The sequence below is a fragment of the Antrostomus carolinensis genome, unplaced genomic scaffold, assembly GCF_000700745.2.
Source record: "Antrostomus carolinensis isolate BGI_N321 unplaced genomic scaffold, ASM70074v2 scaffold17421, whole genome shotgun sequence".
In the NCBI taxonomy this organism is placed as follows: domain Eukaryota; kingdom Metazoa; phylum Chordata; class Aves; order Caprimulgiformes; family Caprimulgidae; genus Antrostomus; species Antrostomus carolinensis.
Window position 1 is genome coordinate 69,318 of NW_010292259.1, and position 23,503 is coordinate 92,820.

Here is a 23,503-nt window from a genome sequence, read left to right on the forward strand (position 1 = left end):
TGCAAGCTTCCTGAGATCTGGAAAAGAAAAAGGAGCATCTAAGCTCAAGAGAAGGATTAAGAGAGCTCTGGCAAGGTCTTAGTCACTGCAGACAGCCTGATTAGGGAGATTATGGGGAAGAGATTTCCTCTTCAGAAAACAGAAAAACTTGTGGAAGAAACACCCAAAGTCTCACAGGACTGCATGTGTCAGCTGCTGCCTTTAAACAGGGAATAGCCAGAGACATCAGAGTAACATGGTGGACCGAGTTCAGTGCTCTTGCAACCTTCTGATCCCAACAGCACACAACCTGCTCCTGGGGTCACTTACATCCACCTGGACACAACCACTGCAAAGCCTGAGGCTTCCTCCATCAATGTTTCCTGCAGTTAAATAACATTAGTAACACCTGCCTACTCACTCCAGGGTTACAGGGAGAACACCACTGACTTGAGGAGAGGAAAAAAAAAAAAAAAAGAGAGAGAGGCAAAGGAAGGGAAGAAAAAGGAAGCAGCAGTTTGACTATTGATATATCCAGGCTCACGTGCAACCCTGGCAGCCTGTGCCTAGGGACTCTCAGCCTGGCTCATACACACATGGCAGCTCACAGAGGGGATAGTCAGCACAAGAGATGGAGTACAAGGCACGGGGTGAGAGAGAGAGAAAAAATAGCCAGGGCTACACACCCCTAAGCTATAAAGGTGTGAAAATTTTTCAGATGAGAGGATCTGGAAGAGCATGTGAAAGTCTGAGCAAACCGATTGCCCCTGCTTACCCCAGCTCATCCCTGTCGAGACCTCACACACACCCCTTTTTAAGGCTGCAGACATGATCAAACCTGCTATGTCCTCTAGTAGAAGCAAGAAAAAAAACCCTTTACTACATATCATTCAGTTTCAGCTCCAGCTCCTGAGCCATCAGCATAGCCCTGCACAAAGAATGATCAGGACAGATATACTGGGAGACTGTAGTTTTCCTGCCCATCCAACAATGCCTACGGTGAGGAAAAGTCTGCACACACCATGCAGTAGCCTCCACTCAGTTTGCACCTGAACCCCACCTGAAGAACACCACCACCTATAGCCTCACTAATCATGTACTCCCCACAACCCAAGCTGAGCAGGTGTGAGAGGGAAGCATGACTTACTAGGCACACGGTTGATAGCTTTCAGGGGTCTCAGGACACGGACAGTACGGATTGCAGACAGGTTAATGTTCTGGAGATCCAGGGAGTACTCCACCATCCTGCAGAAGAGGAGAGAGAGAGAGGAAGAAAAAAAAAAAAAGTTTAAAAGAATCAAAAATTTTGGTTTGAGACACAGAGTCGTTGTTTCTTCATTGACAGGTTTCTAGAAGCCATGGAGATACAGCCGATTCTTTGGGAGCAAAGCTGAAGCCTCCGGGAGCTTTCCAGGAGCAGGACCAGAGCCCACAGCTCCCCTGGCAGAAAACACAGCTTGTCCACAGCTGGGCAGCAAGCAGGGAGAGCGTGCCATGTGGATGCAGGCCAGGAGCTGCAATAACACTTACCTGCTGCAACCATCAGGAAGGGAAGGATCTGCACTAAGATGCCCCAACAAGGAGCAGGTACTACTGGCAAGGGCACACACATGTGGGGGACCTTTCCCACGAGGTTTTGGGGAGGGGGGGGGGGGGGGGGGGGGTCTGTGTAGCCAGTTTTGCTGAGCATTACCTGCAGCACAGCAGGGTGTTCCCCATGTTCCCCTCATCTCACAGTGCATGATGAGGTCCTCAGAGGCAGCTTCAGCTAACCTGTTTTACCTCACATAGAAGCAAACTCTCTACTTAATCCAGTAACTGTTTTGGCTAGGTGGGAAGGCTTCTCCCATAGTTGTGAATCACTGCTTTCTGACATGAACCAAAAGGGGAAAAGACTAATTTTAGGACACATGCTAGACCTCAGCTTTCCTAACCCAACAGCATGTTCCCTAAATAACCTCAAAGTGCAAACAGCTATGACTAATGCATTGGCTTTGCTGCAAAAGCAGCAGGTGCAGGTGAAAAAAAGGTTATCTGGCCCAGCATCCCTTAGCCCAGTACTCTCCTCCTCACCCAGTATAGAAAATGTCCAGTAATTTGCCTGCCTCTTGGAAAGCACAGGGAGAAACTGGATTAGACTAACCATTTATCCTGGCCAGCAATTTTCACCTGAGGATCTCAAAGCATTTTGCATATTTTAGTGAACACAGGTGCATAAGGCCTTCAGGAAGACATGGGCTGTTGTCACCAGCTTGCACAGGGTGACCCTAGTGTGCAGAGGGGGTCAGGAGGGTGACAAAGTTGACAGGTAAAACAGCAGCAGAGTCGGAACAGGAACTGCTTCTCCTGCATCTCTTCTCAGATGTGAATAACAAAGCTACAAAAAGCTCCTTTGTCCTTGGACTTTCAACATGCTCAAGAGATGGGGAGGGATAAGGGGACACAGTCTTTTGTTACTGCACCACGTCACAAAACAATAACATTACGATTTATACAGAAAGACCCATAAGTCAATGGTCCAGTAACCTAAAGTCCACCAAATCCTTCTGCCCAGGAACCACCGAGGAGTGAATTAGAGAGCCTAAGTGAGATGTTGAGAAAGAAATGGGGTACAGTCAGTCTGTCAGAAATATCAGGGATGGGATTTGAGTGAAACCTGAATGAAACAGACTGATTCTTCTATCGATCACCCTCATCTCTCAAAAGGACCTTGAAGAGCAAACGTCTAGTTGTCTGTCTACACCTTTCACAAAGGTGACTTGTCAGAGTGATAGGTTTTCAAACACAGTGGAGTAAACCTGTCGAAGTGTTGTGATTATTCTCTCTCATGCTCTCTTTCTTTCTCTCTCTCATTCCTTTCACTCTGTTCTCTCATGCACTTTTAGGGTAATTGCATGAAATAATTCTTCCTCTGAAATGCAGTGGCATTCATTTACCTCCCTGGAGCTGTCAGTTCCACATACACTGAGTGCAGAAGGAGAAAGGAGGGATTTTATGCAGATAATCAAAATAGACACACCCTCAAAAAAATGCAACCCCCAAAACCCCCACTCCAAACCAAGCAACAGTACTTAGCCTACAGAAAGTATTAGTAACAGACAGAGGCTTGGGATCCAGTCAAATAAAATTGGGTGTGAAAGGAAGAAGAACGCACATGGATATAAATGCACAGACATGACTACAGGTCATCACACAAAGGACATACTTGTGTGGCGTAAATGAACACAATGCAAAGGGTCTTGAGTAAGCACTGATCAACCTTGCTCCAAAGACATATACACAGCAAGATTACCTCATCAGTGTTTTGTTGCCCCAGAATTAGGCAGACCTGCTGAAACTTTGGAACTATGGTACAGGCAAAGACCTCTGAAGGCAAAAAAAATATTGGTTTTGAGCAGTAGCAGAACAACGTGAAACACACTGTCCGATATCAAATAAGCAAATGGCCCAAAACCAGGTCTAATTCTGAAAAGTGGTCTTTTCTGAACTGCAAGAGACCAAATGAGAAGTCCTGAAGAACATCATGTCCCTCACAGAAACTGAGCACAGGGGAACAGCACAGAGGTAGAGCTGAGACAAAATCAGTGGGCAGAAGTGACATCTTTTTTTAGACTTAACCACGCAAAATTCATTTAAAAATAGAACCTCCATTTACAAACCATTTGAGTTTTGTCCTCTTGTGGCTGCAACCATGTTGCTGGTATTACAGTGGGAGTCACCTTAACCAGGTGCACATTGCTGTCCTCTCCTAGATGGAATGAGCTTCCCACCTACATGGCACGGTCCATGCGTCACTAGGAAAGTGAGTCACAAAGTCATCATTTCTTCATTGAAGGGTTTCTGGAAGTCATGAAAATGAAGCCTGAGTCTTTGCGAGCAAAGCTGAATCCTCCAGGAGCCCAAAGTAGTGAGCACGGGTCCTTTTGGAGGAAGAAAAATGCTACCCTAGCTGCAATGATGCAGTTCCTACAGCCAGCAAGTCAGCCTCCTGCAGCCTTCAGTGGCTGCAGATTTGCTCCAATTACATCCCAGTTTAACTAGGAAAAAAATGCCAAACAGTCAATCACTCTGCCAATGAAAACAGCAGGCTTTTCCCAAGGATGGGTCAGAGGAGGGCAACTGTTAAATTTTTCAAAGAACAACTTCTAACAAAAATGAGCTCAGCCCTAGCAGGCCTCGGGGCATTGGCTTGCTTAGCAGACCCCTTCTGCCTATGGTTCTTCCTGAGGCCTCCTAGTCTTGGCTGTAATAAGAGAGGCATATCCAGGATGCTTAAATCCTTGCAGATGAGTAATGCCTATTGTAGTCACATAAATCATATCCAAAACAAGTCCAACACAATTCCAGTGTAATTTTGCATTAGGGATGCTCATTCTCGCCTTTTCACTCCTAGTGATGGCTTTAGCATTGGCTTATATTCATGCTTCTCTTTGCACAAGGGTAGCATGCCCATACAAAGATGGAGTGCGAGTGAACGGGTTGAAATGAAATTCCATTGATTAACAAAAAAAACATTTTCTGTGTAGGTAAAACTGATTAATACAACCATTGCCTCCTTCCTCTAATGAAATGGTATTTCTAAGCAACTCTTCTGGAGTCACTGGAAATCTGCAGCATTTCAGGGATTACAAACACAGCTGTTTTTGCTCTTATCTTTCTCCAGCCAGCCCTGCTCCCCACTGCCTGGAAACCCAGAACATGTAATCCCTCCAAGGTTGGATTGCACCTGATCTCCTACTGCCACACGTGGAGGTGGTGACAGGTTGACAGAGAGTTAAAAGAGCTTGTGACAAAAAGTGATTGGCCAGAAGCTGGCAGCAGCTCTATGTCAGGAGATTAACATTTTCCTCTGTCTGTATCTCAAGATCTTGTGATGGTGGATAAGGTGCACGGTGCTTACTTGGACTCTCAAGCAGGCACCCAACCTTCAGTGCTTGGATCCTTATAGCACCAGCAACCTGGGGAACCATGTGTTTCCTGGGTGTTCATAAAGCAAGAGCATGGCAACATTAAAGCTACCACAGTTGCCTCCTTATTAAAATCCAAGTTTTCCAGGCTCCTCATCCTTGCCTTGTGGCAGCTCAGTGCCGTGAGCAAGGGTAGCCAGCCTAAATGGCCCAACCACACTTCATCTAGTTCTCCCCTCTATCTTATCTGCTTTAAGCATGTTTTGTTTCTAAAAGCCTTAGTTTCTTTAAGGTCCAGGGGCAGTCAGATAAAGCTTAGGATGTGGGGAAAAAAACCCTGTGCTGGTTATGAACTGTCCTTCCCCCTCACTGTGATCAGGCAGGGGCAATGCATATCTCCTGAGGGACACAGCAGCTCATTTCTGGCACCACTGAAGTATTTTGTGGCCTCTGGCATGGGTGGGCAAGTGCAGGGGCAGGTTAAGAAGCTGGAACTATGCTAAATCAGAGAGAAACTCCTGATCTGTGGTAGAATTCAAGCACTGAGCTGTCAAGATAATTGATTTTATACAGTAATTCTTCTTCCTCTGCTAGAGATTTTCTTCTTCAAAACTTCCTGCATGAAACTTTTCTGGAAGGAGAGGAGATTGACACATGCACTGTCCCTGCACCATATGGCTCAAGGTTGATGCATGGGAATGCTAACAGGGTAGGAAATGGGAGAGGGGGCACCTGGGTTCATCACCATGGCGTTCATCCTGCAGAAGCAGGGTAGAACACCTCCCTGCTCAAGCTCTGCTTCTCTCACTGCTCTCAGAGTATCCCAACTCCTTGCTACCCCCTCCTCTCTCCATCCCTCTGACTCATGCCTGCCTGCAACACTTCCATCTCTCATTTTAATTTTCCTCCTAGACTTCCAGTTTTTCTGTTTGCCCCTTGCCTTTCCTTCATCTTTTTCCATTTTGCCTCATATCCTTCCATTCATTTCCCAATCCTTTCTTTCCTCTTCCACCTTCCTCTTTATTCCTTTTGCCCCTTTCCTTACTGATCTTCCTGCTGCCTCCTCCCAATTAGTCTATACCTTAGCCTATGCCCAGGTAAGTCTGCTCAGGTGAATACACAAGAGACCTTGAGCTTAACAGAGATCAGGCCAAGCTAGCACAGGGAACAAACGAGCAATTTGTTAGCACATTCACCCTGTCCAGAAAGCATCTTGTCTGGTGTACCTCCATCCCACACCAAGCCACTGGAGCAGACAGCAAGAATATGGGGATAAGGGGGCACACAAACCACCAGCGTCGCAAACCTTCACTGCTCATGAGGTCTCAACAACAGCAGAAGAGCTGCATCAGCTACAGTTTGGCCCTTCTTTTGCTCCTCTTCACCCATGAGCTCAAGAGTGGGCTTGGATCTCTCTTGGCACTCTCCACTTCTCCAAGCAGTAATGAAACTTGGGAGAGAAGAGTGATGCTCGTTGCCCAACAACAGCAGAAATGCACAGCCAGAATGGCTCTCTGTCAGGCACAGGAGAGCAGACTGACCAGCAGGATGAAGGAATAAAAACTAACATTATTTAAAATAGGCATAGCAAGAATATGAAAATCAGATAAGGAGTCGAGAAAATTCAGACTTTATCTTGCTGTACATGTAACCCAAGATAATGAACCTATGCAGTGCCTGGCTAGCAGTTTCGTCACAAGTATGTTCAATGAAATCCAAGATTAAAACAGTTCAAACACTACCATCTATCTCTTCGTATTTACATCTCTTTATACCTTTATTAAATACTTATTCACTTTCCTAATCTTAGCTCCTACTAAACTTCTACTTGCTGAAAATTAGCAGCCAAAAACTGATATAAGATGTATTCTGGAAGCATTAATGAAAAATATTGAGGCAGTATTTTTCTTATGACACAAAGACAGTATGTTTTTGTGAAATTCAAGAGCTGCCTAATTCCCCTTCTCTGATAGGGGTTTTAAATTGAAATCTAATTAACTGCAGTCTAATAAATTCATATTTTTTTGTCAAATAAATTTAGGTTTGGCACTGAAGCCAGAAACTTTGCGGATGTGACTTGCTAGCTGTAATTTCAGACTTGGTGTGAGTCTGTGCAAAACAAAGATTTCCCTGCCTATGGACTTTGGTCCCTGCATCTATGAGCACCTGAGGTTACTGAGGTGGAAGATTATTTGGTTGCTTTCTGCTCCAAATTACTTAAGCTTCCAAGCCATATCAGAGGTCTAAACCCGATGTGTACATATACCATGACTAGATATGATTTAACCAATGTCTTCTGTGTAAAAGAATACGTCTTTCTGACCTCAGCTCTCTGATATGACCATCAAATTCCACAAACTGGTATTTCTACCACTTTGAAGAGCCAGAACATAGGAGTCACAGGGAAAATATGTTTTTGCTGTTTGAGTTTTTAATTCAGATATTGTCACTGAAAGTTGGAGCTGATATTTCTCCATTTACCAAGGTGTCCCCCTGATATGTGAACCATGTGGAAGTGGGGGGATCCCACAGCTCAGATCTCCCACCTGCAGTTTGCGGGGTGGTGATGGGAGACTGATTTATCCTTAAATCTTCCCACCTCTGTAGCACACACCAGGATGAGAGGAAGATCTCAATGCCTCTGCTCTGGCTTCAAAGACTGTGGCTATAACATAAAGAAGGAGCAAAGCTGGTCCTCTCACTAGACAATGCATTCCAATAGTCCTATATCTCCACTCTTATATTAATAAGCCATTTTGATGAAAGGCAATTAAAAAGTACGTGCATCAGTAGATCCACCCAGTCTTGGCCCTCTGTGACCAGAGATGTAGCTGGGGATGTGAGGAATGGGGCTGGCCAGGTTCCACCAGGGAGAGCTGAACCTGGGGTGTTCAAAAAAGGGAGGGCAGACAGCAAAGTCCACTTACTGGTGCCCATGACTGACTAGATAGTGGGGTCCATCAGTGTTGGAGCAAAAGTAAGGATGCAGGAGGAAGAGCACACACCTGAATAGGTAAAGTGTGGGGCATCCAAGACACCTCCTGTAAGCCCTTGCTAAGGCTGGATGTGCCCTAGCTTGTACACAAGAGCTGTAAGCACAGAAGCACTAGTAAGGGATGAATCCAATGTCTTGCAAACCCATTCAGAGTCATCAGTAGCGGAGATTTTGACAAGCCCTGCTGGGCAAGAGAAGAGGGCTACTGCTTCCACCCTGAGTCTACAGCTACAGCATGAACATGTACCAGTGAAGAAAACATACCACAGTGCATGTAAACAGGCTACTTGCCAGCCCTATGACTGCAGAGCTCCTGGTCAGGACCTATTTTTTAAGAATTCTGCACCACGCCAGCCTTTTGCTCTACAGCCAGAGCCACATCTTTACTTCCCACCAAAGGTCCTGAGGGCTATGGCAGAAATTAAAGACTCTTTCTAGGTGCTTCCTTTTCCCTGCTCAGAGAGTTGTGTTGTGGCCCATGCCCCTATTTCCTTCTCTTGCTCTAAGCTACAAGAAGGCTTAGACTTTGCTGGTGCATTGGGAATGGACTGGGGCTTCAAGCAGCATGGGGCACCAGCCCCTGGGGAGGTGCACTAAGCACACACAGCCTCCAGGCACATCACAGCTGCACTCACCTATGGATTCCTCTTTAAAAACATCTTTATGGATGCTCTGGCTCCCAACTGACTGGTTATTTGGATCTGATCTTTTGCTATAGGGACACACTTGCTCTGTGGTGCAGGAGGCACAGGGCTGCTGGGCAGCCCCCAGCACTGAACCTGCTATCAGCTCACTTGACATATATACTTGAAGAGGATGCCATGCAGGCATTTGCACACATTTTGCACAGCTTCGTGCCTCTGGGGACAGGCTTCAAAATGTACCCTAAATAGAGAAGCCAAACTCCTTTCAACACCTACCATAGAAATGATGGAGTAGCATCATATGGGATATGGCCAGACATTACACAGTAGGCCTCTAAATTGCTCTGCAAACCACAGTGTACTCAGCTAAGTAGTCTCACTTATTTCTTTTAAAGTTAGGGCTCGTCATGCTGCAAAAAGACAACTCTCTGCTGACATAAAAGCTGAAAGAAAGAAGTAAAGAAAATAAAAAAATCCCTTGTTAGTAAAACAAGGACTGCAAAAATTACATCCTTTTTTGCCCTCTTAAAAAAAAAAAATAATAATTCAAGAGACTATAATTCTGTTACTAAAAAGTAAGATATTTCTTCAAGGAGTGCTAGATCAATTGCTAATTATATAGTCAGCTCCTGAGCTAGGATGCTTAGTACTCTTTAAAAAATAACCTGCAACTGTCCCCCCTACCAGCACAAAACATTTTTTTAAACCTTTTTTTTTTAATTGTTCTGCAAGCAGAAGCTGCTGAAAGCTTCCAGAGCCTGTGAGACCAGTCCCTTGCTGCCTGGAATGGGATTATTTCACACCTCTGAACACTCAACACTCAGATTTCTCTCCAAACTGTGTACTAAGAGAAAGCGTCAGAGTTCTTTAATAGTTTCAGAGACGTGATATGAAAAGACATAAGCAGGTTTTCACACTGTGATAAGAAAGCCAGAGGGATTCTCCAAGCTCAGATGACTGAAGACAAGTGATGGGGCCTCACCTTCAAAAAGCAGAAGTCTGAACACGGGCTCGGAAAAAAAGAAAAAAGAAGAGAGAGGAGAAGAGAGAGGAGAAGAGAGAGGAGAAGAGAGAGGAGAAGAGAGAGGAGAAGAGAGAGGAGAAGAGAGAGGAGAAGAGAGAGGAGAAGAGAGAGGAGAAGAGAGAGGAGAAGAGAGAGGAGAAGAGAGAGGAGAAGAGAGAGGAGAAGAGAGAGGAGAAGAGAGAGGAGAAGAGAGAGGAGAAGAGAGAGGAGAAGAGAGAGGAGAAGAGAGAGGAGAAGAGAGAGGAGAAGAGAGAGGAGAAGAGAGAGGAGAAGAGAGAGGAGAAGAGAGAGGAGAAGAGAGAGGAGAAGAGAGAGGAGAAGAGAGAGGAGAAGAGAGAGGAGAAGAGAGAGGAGAAGAGAGAGGAGAAGAGAGAGGAGAAGAGAGAGGAGAGAAAAAAGAGGTCTGCATTTTGGTCCTGTGACTCTGCTGGTGTCACTTTTTCTTTTTTCTTTTTCTTTTTTAAATAATGCTAAAGATTCACACAGTAGGGAATTAGCTTTTGGGGAGGCAAAAAAATCAGTGACAATAACTGAGAGGGTACAATAACACATAGGGTACCACTGCCTCCTTGTTTTGATTATTCCCTGGTGTGATTAATTTCACTCTGATGACTCCTTTCATTTCAATATGTTGCACATCTCTGGATAGTTTTATTAGGAGAAAGCAAATGAAATAATTAGTATCATTAAAGAGGAAAAAGTGAGTGCATGTTGGGGGGAGGGCTGTGACTGATATTTCTGCCTTTGGTTAAGATGCTATTCAGCCCGCTGCTTGCTGGTTGCCATTTTTCTCTGCTGCTTTAAACACCTAATTGCTGTATTTATTACAGTTTCCTTTAACTTGCCATAATCTTAGGGAAACTGTCATTTGGCATCGAAGATTAGATAACTAGGATTTTCTGAATAGTCTGCTGTTTACACTGCTGCTAATAAGTATTTAATGGTCTGAGATTTTAAAGTCATAACTATGCAAATTCTGGCCAGGTCCCTGAAGGACCGTAGTTAATTAAAAGCAAAGAGAAAGCAGAAGTTTGGCAACATGCTTCCCCATCTTGTAAGACTAAGGCCAACCAGTGTGTTTCAGGCACATCTTCCCAGCATGGAAGGGCACCGCACGGTGCCAGTTTTGTGTCCGAGGAAGGGGAGGGCATTTGAGGTGGGGAGGCTGGTACCTCTCGTCCTTCAGAGATCTTCCAGCCCCCTTTCCTGGGCTGAAATGCAGGGGTATAAATCTGGGGCTGCAAGTGTAAACTGGTGGCTACCCAGTAATGAGAGAATTGCTCTTCAGACGTACAGGCACTGAGGCTGCACAGCACGGACAAGAACAGGGCTGAAAAGAACTCGGATGGATTTGGGAAGCAGCATCACCACAGGCTTACAGAAGAAAGGACACACTATCTAAGGAATTAGGAGAAGTAGAAATCAAAGACATGAGATAACTATCAGAGAGAGAAGGTACAAATAATAATAATCTCAGTTAATAGAAATAATACTTTCCAGGCTCCCAGTGTGAAAGCTGCATAAAGCACTCCTGAAGAAGCAACTAGCCAAAAGGCACAGGGAGTCAGAAGAAATGTTCTGCTCAGTCTAAGGGGATATCAGGCATGCCAGAGAAGGGATCTCCAGCTGTATAAAGAGGCCAGAAAGCTCTCTCCAAAGGCTGCATAACTACTTAGAAAGGAAAGGATGCTTTGGGAAATAAATGAAGATATCAGGTCAGCTGTGCTACCATACTATGAGTGAAACAAGATTTAAAAAAGCAAACTTGGGAAGGTTTTCAAACTTCCAGGACAATATTTACTCATGATGATGCATTTTGAAACTAATTGTTTTTCTTATCGTGATGTGCCACAGAAAATAGACAATTTCTGAAGCAGATGGACAAGAAATACTTGTCTGAGCTCCTTGGTGGCCCATCCAGGCCAATAGGCAGAGGAGATAACAGAGGAATCTGGTAACGAATGGCTGGTTTGGCCAGCCACATAAGGCAGGAGACTTGCAGAGCACTGGGCCACCCCTAGAGAAGCAGACATATTAACCAGCATTTCATTAGAATAATTAGTTTTTAGGGAAGTGAGAGATAGACCAGTCAGGAGATTGTTAAATGAAAGACCAAAGAGGAGAGTGAAGAAATTAGGAAAAAAGTTAATTCTTACAGAGCCTCCATGTCAAGAAGAAAATTAATCAAGGCACTACTAAAAGATGTAAAGAGGAGAAAACTAGCATCATCTATACACCAGTGCCAGGGGCCTGAGTAATAAAGAGAACAGGAGTTGTTCATTTTATGAGCATAAACAGCCTAAGTGGCATTAAGAAAGCCTGGTGGGAAGAACTACATGAAAGGAATATTAAAATCAATTCTTTTAACCTAGCCAGAGAGGCTCAAGTGGATAGAAAGGGAGGGGGAGTAGCACACGCCGTCAAAATGGCATTTTCTAGTATGGAATCAGTGACAATTTAGAAATGAGTACTTATGGATTAATTTTCTGTCATATAAAGCAAAGAATTCCTCCTAGCTAGAGAAATGGGCTGACAGGGGCCTCATGAAATTCAACAGACAAATGCAAGGTCCTGCCCCTGTGCTGGACTGACTCGCTGCCTAAGGACTGATGGCTAGTAGCGCTGCTGAAGAGGACCTGTGGGTCCTGCGGGACAGTAGGTGACACACAATCCATGCAAGGAAGGCTGATGGCATAACAAGCTGCACCACCAGGAGTGCAGCCAGTAGATGAAGGAAGGGATTACTGCCTTTACTTGGCACTTGGTAGACCACAACTAGAATAGCACATTCAGTTTCAGGCCCCTCCGCACAAGGAAGATGTTGATAAATGTCCTGGGTTTTAGCTGAAACAGAGCTGGATTTCTTTTTAGTAGTTAGAATAGTGCTGTGTTTTGCTTTTCAGTCTGGGACTTGTTATGAGAGAGACACTGATAACATACCAGTGTTTGCACTTCTGTCGCTGAAAGAGAAGGACTTCATGTTCTGTTAGTCTACAAGCACAAGATCTAAGAGGGTGAGGAATATTTAAATTAAAAAGCTAAACTGGCTTTTGGATATGCCAATGGGATATTCCATATCATATCATGTCATGTCCAGTATATTAGTGAGGGTCTCTTCCTCTTTTAGCTCTCTCTGGCTTTCGCTCAGGCTCTCGTTCTTCTGGGATCACAGTTTCTGTTTGGGATTGTCGCTCCTCTGGGATCATTATCTGGGAACAGGCTGAGCTTGGTCAGCGGGTGGTGAGCAGTTGCACTGTGTATCACTCATTTGTATATTTTGTTAGTTATCACTACCACTACTATTTTAATATTAGTATTATTTTAAGTTTTCTTTTATTTCTATTATTAAACTGTTCTTATCTCAGCCTACAAGTCTCCTTATCCTTGCATCCCAATCCTCTCCTCTATCCCCTAAGGGTGGGGGAGAAGTGGGTGAACGGCTGTGTTGGCTGCTAGCCCAGTGCAACTATAACAATAAACTGAAGCAAGTTTAGTGGAGGGTCACCAAAACGCTCAGGGATTGGAGTACTTGTCCTCTGAAGGGACACTGAGGGACAGGGACTTGTTCAACCTGGAGAGGAGATGATTTTCGAGGGACCTAATGGCAGCTCCTTGGTACCTACAATAAGGAGATGAATTCAGGCTCTTCACAGTGGTTTTTTTGTTTGGTTGTTTTTTTTGTTTTGGTTTGGTTTTTTTTCCCATAGAACTTAGAGCTAGGTCTACTTGATTACATGTGTTCTGTACAAATCAAGGTTATCAACAGTACTAGGTATACTTGATGGATTAGAAAGGTCATATTAATGAAGTTGAAAACACACAGAAACAGCCACACATCAAACCAGTCCGGATAAAAACTTTAATTAATGAACTGTGGATGACAATCAAGTGGTGTTTAGGAATATTTATCAGATATCCAAGAAGCTTCAACAGAGACAAGAAAGATGAACGGACTAAAAAGCGCAACATAAGTGAAAGCAAAAGCAGCAATGTAATAGCAAAAGAGGGGAAGTTGATATAAATGAATATAAATTAGGAAATGGAATTCATAAGAAAATTGAACGAGAACATAAAACTGTACAAGTTAATCACTGGAACAAGAAAACAGAACTGTCATGAACAGTGTAAGAAGGCAGAAAACTTCAATTGAAAAAAGGTTCTATGGGGAAGGTCAGATGATGTATGTGTACCATAGATGATAATGAGCTAGTTTCAGCTCCAGCTGTGATCAAGTATTTTAGGCTGTGCCTATCAAATAGGGGTATTCCAAGATAAGCAAGCCTGGACAATTTATATCCAAGAGTTTTAAAAGAGGTTCCCAGAAAAGATCTGGACCAGTAGATGATTTTTGATTAGTCTCAGAAAACTGGGAAAGCATCCAAGGGTCAAAGAAATTCTGATGTTGTGCCAGTACTTTAGAAACACAGTGATCTCAATAGGCTGACTGGACTGATGCTGATCACAGCACAGTAATGAAATCGCCAATATGCAGCTTTGACTGATTATGGATTAGAGGTGGATAATAAAATTAACCATAATCAACACAGGTTTAAGGAAAAATAGACATCATCAAACTAATGTGCTATAATTTCTTATAAGATTACAAGTCTGGTTCACACAAGTAATTATATTGATACAACTGGAATGATATGAAATCATCATGACATACATTAGCTGGAGAAAAAACGGCTAAGTAATAAACCTCACATGCAACAGTAAATGGAGACTCATTCATGAGCAGATGCACTTCTGTAATGCACAAACTCTGTTCTTTATTTATTTATCACAACCTGACAGAAAAAAAAAAAAGAAACAAAACCAAACCCGAACAAAAAAAAACAACCCCACAGATGGATTTTGCAGTTGAAGCATATTTTTCGGAGAACAGAAATGAAGAGAACAAGTCAGTGATATAGAACAGTACTAACTGCTTTAGAAATGCAAATAATATTCATTCCAGTGTGAACAAATGGAACAACATATATCTGGGAACAAAGTTTGCTGTTCCTACTAATAGGAAGGTATTTTCATGCTTCAGAGGAGGAGACTGAGAGGGAAAAAAAAAAAAAAACAACCAACCAAACATGTAGCCAATGGAGAAAGCAGTTGAATGAATTGAGAGGGAGATGCTGTGGTTGATTAGATGGGCTACTGCAATGCTTGGCTGTAGGAACTACAAAATTTCAGGCTGGAATAGAGAGACAGTATTACCACTGAAAGCACTGAAGCAGCTATGCCAAGTACTGTGTCTTGTTCTCATGTCCACCACTTTTAAAAACTGTTAAAAAACCATGCAGGTACACCTCAAAATGCCAAAGTATACAGTTCATGCCAGTCCTCTCACCAAAGGCAAGGTGAGGATGGGATTTGACTACAGCTTATTAGATATACGTGGCAAGCTCTAGGGTGATAATGGAGACAGGCAAAGACAGGGCATTCTCTGAAGGACAGACCAGCCTCTTCTCAGCCATTGGACTCGGAGTAGCAAATAGTCAAGGAAAGATTTTGGACAGATTTCGGGCACACACTTGTAATCACAATCATTCCCCCAGCCACATAGTGAAGCCTTCTCCTTAACCTACCTACCTATTTACACAAGTAAACTGCATACCAGAACATGTCATGGGGATGCCGCAGAAGAGGGCAGAGAGAGACATAACCCCCACCACAGATCACTAATTACAGCACTTGGCTCAGGAGAGGCAGAACAACCACTCTCAGTGGAATTAGCGCCCTCAATGCCAGGCAGGTTGCATGAACACTTCTCATATGGGGATCCTCAGGACAGAGTCATGTAAAGGGACATCTCCCCAGAAGGACAGTGGCATCATCTCCAACCACATGTGAACATAACTGCCTCAGAGAGTAGAGTCAGCAGGAGAATTGTTCACTCTTTTTGTTAGAGAACTGCCTGGCTTAAAAAGTTGATGAGTGCTAGCCCAGAAATAAGTGACCCCTCCTAAATTTATGCATGTATAGACACTGGCTGACATTTCCAACATGATTAGCGTTTGCATTATCTCAAATTTCAAAACATAGTAAGGTCTCAACTTCAGGAAGGTGCCCTCTGAAGTTGCCTCAGATCAAGCTCTCCAAATGCACCCATCACTGTGAGAAACAAATGATGACAGACAAGACCTAATCACAAACGCAAGGGAAGAGGGACTCCCACCAGGACAGCTGGTGACGAGCACAGTCTGCTTGAAATGTCTGGGAACTTGCAACCTCCCGTCACCAGTGAGAAGTTGGGAACTGGAGCATGGGCAACCTGAATTTGCAGCCCAGGTTGCTTGTGCACACAAGGCATCAGCATTCTTCAATCCAAATTACCTTGCTCAGTTTTAGGAGCTCCAAGGGGAAAAATGAAGGAGAGCATTGACTTAAGACTGTTTTGGGTTTTTTCTAATCCTTTCTGAAAAAATTGTGTTGAAGGTGATTGGGGGAGGGAGTGAATGAGAGAGGAGAAAGTTCTGGTGATGTCAGCTCCTATCACCATGGAAACAGAACATTTTTAGTGACAACGGAGTCTTCCTCCTTGGGATGCTGGTTTGCGTGGGGAGCAGGGGCAAGCAGTGCAGGGGCACATGAGGGAATTCAGCTAACTAAGACTTTACCTTCTGGCTTTCCAAGGAAGTGAGGGGAAAACTACAAATGAACGTCTGAATACATGGTTTATGTAACCAAAACATCATCTGGGGGAGTAGTAGCAAATAGTCATTATGCTCTTTGATAAAACATGCTGTCATGCAGCTAGCCAGATGGAGGTATCTCAGCTGCCCAGGAACACCAAAAAGAATGGTCCCTTGCCCGCACTTTGCTTTTCCATGCTACAGTTTATTCTTACAACGTTTGCTGCCCTGTTGGTGTTTATTTTGAAAGGGAGAAGGGAAGAGAAGGGACTGGGAAGTATAGTCCTTATTCTTGAAGTTGAGAGAAGCTGCAGGTCTTCTAGGCAGTGTAATACTTCTGAACATCACAGATGTTTTATTGAGAGCCAAATTTATAACATCCCTTACAGGCAATGAGAGTCCAGGACCATGAAAAGGAGAAGGCCCTTAGAGAAAACACATTAGCCTCTCATCAGTATCTAACTCACTAGCATGGAGAAAACATACAAGACATAATGCAGGACAACTTCTCTTAGTCAGAAGGCTAAGGCCGCATCTGGACCCAGAGTAAGCTGAAACCGTGATCCAGGTGTGGGATCAATCAGAATAAAGCCTGGGGCTTAAATCTGAGGTTGAATAAAAGCCTACAGCCTGTATGCAAGGGCAAGTTTGAGCCTTGGATTTGATTTAAGCAGTGCAGACAATTTTAATGAATTTCAAAGAATAATGAATTAATAACCACAAGCTTTTATAACTCAAAATACATTATATAGTCATTAGTTCTATATAACTAAATGGAAAAAATCTTTCTTTAGCAGAAGTCTTTTGAGATCAGATATTCTAATGAGATTACTATCATTTCAGCCTGACACCTCATGAGAACAATTGTATAGAAATCAGGAAATATTTCTTTCAGTTTTGGACCTGAAATGAAAAATCCTCCACACTGATTATTTTATATCTAAGAAGTTGATTCTGAGTCTCCTTGGCATTGAAAGGAGTTCAGACACAAGCTTTTTTTCCCCAAGTACTTCTATCAGGTGCACAGAAGAGACTCTCTCCTCTCAAATTTCTGCCAGCAACAGTGACAGAGGGAAACATGTAAATGGAGTTTACTTCCTTCTCATCTAGGTAGCATGGATTTCATTTGTTTTCTGCATGGATTAAGCACTTCAGCTCACCCTCTTTTATTTAGCATTGCCCCACTGATTTCTTAAATCTCTCCAGACAGCACCACTCACATACCATGCTTGCAGGGACATCAGGCAGAGCGAGACCCCCCAGTTCCCAAGCCTTTGACCCCCTACACCATTAATTCTGTGCCCATGTGGAGCAAAGCCTTCCTCTTACCATACTGCCGCACATCAGCCACATGGAGAAGAACCATGGGCTCCACGGTCTCCCTTTGAAATACACCTGTTTTTCCCTTTCCTCCTCAAAGGTTGCTGTGGCATGGTCTCGCTTTCCCTGCATCCAGTCACCAGCAATTTTGCCACCAGGAGCTCAGGCTAGAACATACTATGATCTGGCTTCTCTCACCACCACGTGTCAGGTGCTTTAACTTAGCCTTTCCTGATGAACTCACAGTGCCCATGCCAGTCCATTTTAAATCAGATGCTAATCACAGCAGGCTCAGCCACAAGAAAGGTCTTTTCATCTCATACATGTTGTGTTAATTCAGAAAAAGTCCAGCTTTCATCTGCCCATCCTCCTTTCATGCACAAGCTAGCCGAGAATCAGCCTTCAAACTTTTACAAATGAACTGAGTCTGAAAATCTCTGCTCCCCCCAAAAGCAAACAATTATACACCCCTCCAGGGGGAATGACTTTCAAGTCTTGCTGTAGAAGAACTATGTCAAAAGCAAATATAAAGAAAGTGCTGCTACACACTGCAGGAGAAAACTGCAAAGTGAGCTCAAACTCACTACTGGCTCAGTCAGTAATATATGCACTTCCAGGTGACAGAAAATGTGGGTAATTTCTTGCTGGAAGGAGAAAAAGGAAAGTGAGGGTTTCTTCAAAAAAAAAAAAAAACCCACAAACAAACAAAGTTCAATTGTTTGCTGTGAGAACAGCAATATTACAGTTTTTTCTGATCATTTTTATTTTTTGCTATACTACTAGGCAATCTAATTGAAAATGGACAAATTCAAAAAAAAGCACTTGCCCACTGGTATGAGAGATGGACATTTTGCCGTGATTCAATAGTCAAATCCTAGTAGGCCTTCCATTTCATACATACAGAAATCAGAGCTTCACCATAGCAACTTTGTTGTAAAAAACACTAAAATGTCAACTTGTCCCAATAGTACCTGTAGGTAGGCCAGTACAACACAAAGACAAAAAGCCCAGAGTAACAAAAATGACATTCCTACTTTTGAAACACTGCTGCTGGAAACAGAGAAGCTAGCTTGGTTCTGGTAAAGGTTACACTTCTTTGAGTCAGACATTCTAAAAACAAACAAAAACCATTTCTGGGCTAGATCTTCAGCTAGTACAAATTAAAACCCTCTGCTGAAGTTGTCCAAGACAGACAGCTGCACATTTGCTGTGGAGCTGAGCTACCTTGTCTACTGTTTCTTCCACAGACTGCTAGCCCCAGCAGGTCTGATTCCAGCTCTGCAGATGTACTGGAGTAGCACCAGAGTGGAAGCTTCCCTTCAGTTACATCATGGCAAATCAAGAGTAGTACCATTAGCTTTATGAGGATATACTTTCACCTCCCATCAGTATGAGGGGCTTAACCCTGCTTGATACATGTAAGGAAAAACATTTGTTGTTGCCACTAATCTTTGAGCTCTTCGGAGTGTTTTCCTGTTCCGTGCAAGCCTCTAACAAACACAGAACAAATAAAACCAGAAATAGTCAACCTACCCAGCCATGACAATGAAGAAATCCAGGCGGTTCCAAGTATCTCCAAGGTAACACTTCTTGCCAAAAATCCCCAGGGCCACCATCTTTAAGACCATTTCCATGGCAAAGAAGATGAAGATGAAATCATCAAATACCTGCCAAACAGGAACCCAAGAGCATGTTTGATAAGCCCTCCCAGACTTGGACTTTAAAATGCAGAACATAAGAAATTCAGTGTTTCTGAAAATGAGTTAAAGGCATGGCTGGAAAAGCTTCTTCCATGCAGCCCTGGTATCACAGCTCCCTGCTGCTCAAGTAAGCAAAAAGGGACTTTTATGTTTTTTAACCCACAGGTGACGTAATTGAAGTTGAAAGGAGGTGTTTGCTCAGCACCAGCAGGTACAAACCTGGACAGGGAAACACCATCCTTCCAAGGTCTCCAAGGAGGGATTCCTAATCACCCCACAGCAAATGGTTCAGCTGAGGACATAGTGCAGCTTCACACACAGCTTGGACAGCACATACTAATCACAGATGTAGGCTTTAGACATCAGAACATTGCAGCCTCAGCAACACTACAGATGATGACCTTTGCCGTCACCTTCTCTTTGGGGAAGCAGCAAGCACAGCTAGTGCATTCATAGGCTGGATGTACCCATGGCCCTTCTTGGCATGCCTTTTTTTCTTCCTCTTTTGGGCATCCTGAATGCCACATTATCTGAGGACTTGTAATACCCATGCTCAACAGAGTAGCAAATGCACTGGGGTCTGCTATTCTCTCCTGTCTGGGTATTATAACCTTAGTTATTTCTCCCTGGCTTACTTCTGAGCTATGTAACTTATAGATATCCCTGACAGGAAACCCCTGCTTATGCACAAGACCAGGAAGGTTAACAACTGTTGTGTATTGCATAGTCACAAGTAGACTCTTGCCCCACCCCCCTCCTCAAAGCAAGCTCTTGGTGTTTTACAACAGGATAGCTTACTTCCAGGGACATTCTGTCTGGAAAAGTGCTGCCTACACGCTAAAGGAAAGCATGCATGAAAATTTGTGACTTGGACTAAGGCACCATCACAACAAGAAGAAAGTCTGCTTACCTGCAAGATTTTACACCTGTCAGAAAGGCAGTCCATATCCTCACACGGCTGGTACATCCCCAGGGTAACGCAGTTTAACAAAATCACCATCATGCTGACACACTCAAACCAAGTAGAAAAGAGTCAAGGAAAACTTCTGTAAAAGCATCATGGCCAAGATAAGCTTGCTTTAGGCTTGGGGTAGCAAAATAGGAAAATTAAGGGAAATAACAACTGCTGGTAGGCTGATTTATTACATTTTTATGTTTTTTCCCCCCTCAGTTCTTCACTACTCCACTCCTTGATTAAGCCAAAACTCTTTTCAAAAGGGGAAAGCAGAAGTAGCACAAAGGCCTAAGGTGTATATGCAAGTCAAATCATTGCCATAGTTAAGCACGTGCTCAGTCCTCTTGTGTTGGTTTATTGAATCTTCCAAATACATGGAAGAAAATTTCCATGGTGGCCTATATTCAAATGTCCCAGAGATTTCTATGATCTAGGGATCTAAATCAAAACAGACAGCTGGATCTGTCAATCTAGTAATTACTGCCCTTCTGGGAAGGGGGTACAACACGAGGCTAGAAGTCTTCCTCTTCCCATCTGAGAGGAAGTTGGATATAAAGAGTTGCCATATTGGAGCAGGTCAATGGTCCATCTAATCTGTTATTCTGCTTCCAGCAGTAACCCATGCTGGATAAAACTCCACAATATGCCTAATTAAGTTATTCAGTCTCCATGGGGGGAAATTGCGTTTCTGACCCCAGCTGGTGATCTGTTTATGCCCTAAAGCATAAGGATTGATAGCCCTTATAATTGTTTTCTCAGCTACACTGGTGTCCCTGCAAATGCTTTGCTTATTCATTTGAATCCTTTGTTGATAATCTTACTAAAATATCTGCTTCTATAATAGTTGGCAGCCATGAGCTACATTGGCTAATTATACTTTACATTAAAAATTGTTTCCTCCTATTTATTTTTAATTTGTTGCCTTTTAATTTCACCAAGTGCCATTTCATTTATATATTACAGAAGAGATAAAAATGGTGTATTTGTGCGACCTTTTCTGTGCTCTCCACACCTCTACCTGCCTCCTCTTCACCATCCCTCTCCTCCTGAAGGAGTCTTAATAAGACCTGATACATAGTTATCCAAGAACTCATTTACAGTGTTTTAGCTTTAAAAGCGGGCACATTTCTGTGATATTTTTCCAGCGTTCACATTGTAAAGCAGTAATGTGAATCTAATGAGAATGGACCTCCAACCTCTGGCAAAATCATCCTTCTTGGGTACTTTAACATATCTCACAAACTTATCTGCTCAGTTTCCAGTTTCACACAAAATTCTTTTTTTTTTATTTAAAATAACAGAACCAAGAAATTATCAATTTAAAATACAACTCACTGAGTGCACCCATTTTCTGTCCTTGCAAAACTGAATCCAAAATGGTGGCCTGTACCACTGGTCACTTCTGAACAACACTCAACACCTATGGTTTCTTCCTTTGTACTCATTCTCTGACAGTGATTCATGACTAACCTGCATAATCTGATCTGGAAGATTATTAATTCTTTCTCTTCTCCCCTACCTGGTTTTCAGTGAGCTACCTTCAGTTGCAAAATCAGACAAGAGCAGGGACCAGCTCTACTGTGACAATCATGCTATGAGGCGATTTCAAGAACGTGTTATCGCTATCCCTCACTAAGTTAATCTTAAGCACCGTATGAAGTAATGCACATGGAGCCCACCCTCAATGTAGGCTTCAAAACCGGAGGCCTTTTCTGAGAGGAATACACCAAAAGGGCACGAATAAAATGCTTGCCCTCAGAGATCTACACAACACAACTTCACCTTTCCACCTTTCTCTCTCTTACACATTTCTTTAATGACCTGATCCAAAGCTCAGGAAAGCAATTGGAGAGGTTTCCATTAGCTCTCCCACAGGCTTTTCGGGTAAGACTGCAATTTTCTTCCAGACTTCAAAATCTGTTCAGCATCATCTTTCACAGAATTACAGAACCATAGAATGGCTAAGGTTGGGAGAAGCCTCTGGAGGTCACCTTGTCAACTCCCCTGCTCAAAGTAGCATCAGCTACAGCACGCTGCTCAGCGTCGCATCCAGTTGGGTTTTGAATTTCTCCAAGGATGGAAGCACCAGAACCTCTCTGGGCAACCTGCTCCAGTTTTTACTATCTACACAGTGAAAAAAAAAAATGTTTTCTTACATTTAAATGGAATAACCCATGTTTCAGGCTGTGCCCCTTGTCTCTTGCCATGTCACTAGGCACCACTGTGAAGAATCTGTCTGCCTCCTTTACTCCCCCCATCAGGTATTTACACACATGGAGAAGATCACCCTGTCTTCTATTCTCCAGGCTGCGCAGTCCGACCTCTCAGCCTCTCCATTTTGCAGCAGGTGCTCCAACAGCTATTGGAGAGGCAGTGCCAGTGAAGCTCTGACAGAGGGATCAGTGCTGAACGACACTCTTTGAGGGACCAAAAGAGCCAATGGCTCCACAAGTCCCTCTCCCTGGGCATAAAGCAGTCAGGAGAAGTATGGACAGAGCCAGTGCTTAGATCAGCCTTAGAAGAAATTAATACATAAAAAAATGAAAAGCAGAAAATTGTTTTAGAAGCCAGGTGTTTTTCTTCAACAAACATCCAGAAAACATGACACGAGAGACCCAGAGGCAGGGAGCACCTCCAACTGCAGCCAAACTCAGTGAATTCAGGCAAAGGGGCTCAAAATTACAGATTTATTTCATACAGATCTACACTTTTGTTCACATGCTTTGGCAGCAGCAACGCGTGGGGGGGTCGGGATGCTCTCATGTTCCCTTTGCTTCTCTTGCTCCCCTTGCAGTGACTCCCTTCAGGTCACACAGACCATGGCAGGGTATCTTCAGACAGCTGCTTACCCCAAAGCACAAAATTTAGCCAGCTGCAACAAGCATTCCCAAAAACATTGCAATCTGGACCAGATGCATCAGGCCCTGATCTTGCTCAAAAAGCTGTGGCCAGCTGCACTTGATTTCTCCTTCCCTGCTTTTTGGATACCAGCTCTCTGAAAGTTTGCCAGCATTGTCCAGGCTTCCTGAGGATGCTGCTGAATCACTGGCTGCTCCCAGGCTATTAAAGTGACATTAGGAAAAGCTTTCCTCCTGTCACCCCATGATTTTCCTTTCAGAGCAGGAGGGGATCCTGAAAAGGCACATCCAACCTGCAGCAGATAGGAAGAAAGTGTGAAGAGAAAACAGGAGCATCTCCTGCCCCGAGTTGGGAGGGGTTGCTGCCTGCTTGGGTTGGTGGAGGGGGTAATTAGAAGTACCTGCTGCCTTCAATGTGTCACCGCTGTCAACCACAGTGACTGCCTCCCATCACCACAGCAACAGCCTGCAGCCAGGTTTATCATCTTTCTT

General features: G+C 43.6%; 2 protein-coding genes across 2 annotated transcripts in view; both read right to left on the minus strand.

The window, feature by feature from the left end:
* Positions 1-20,213, minus strand: part of CACNA1I (calcium voltage-gated channel subunit alpha1 I) — a gene marked incomplete at its 3' end in the record, with an annotated part of 89,522 nt that extends 69,309 nt beyond the window's left edge. The window contains exons 1-3 of the mRNA XM_029087198.1: positions 20,109-20,213; positions 19,032-19,165; positions 1,127-1,224 (exon numbers count right to left, since the gene is read on the minus strand). Coding sequence (XP_028943031.1) covers positions 1,127-1,224; positions 19,032-19,165; positions 20,109-20,201 — 325 coding nt within the window. The remainder of the gene's footprint in view (positions 1-1,126; positions 1,225-19,031; positions 19,166-20,108) is intronic.
* Positions 19,487-20,008, minus strand: RPS26 (ribosomal protein S26). Its single transcript, XM_010176897.2, is given in 4 exon segments — positions 19,487-19,563; positions 19,566-19,649; positions 19,652-19,712; positions 19,997-20,008. Coding segments are annotated over 4 exon segments (234 nt in total).
* Positions 20,214-23,503: the final 3,290 nt, after the last annotated feature.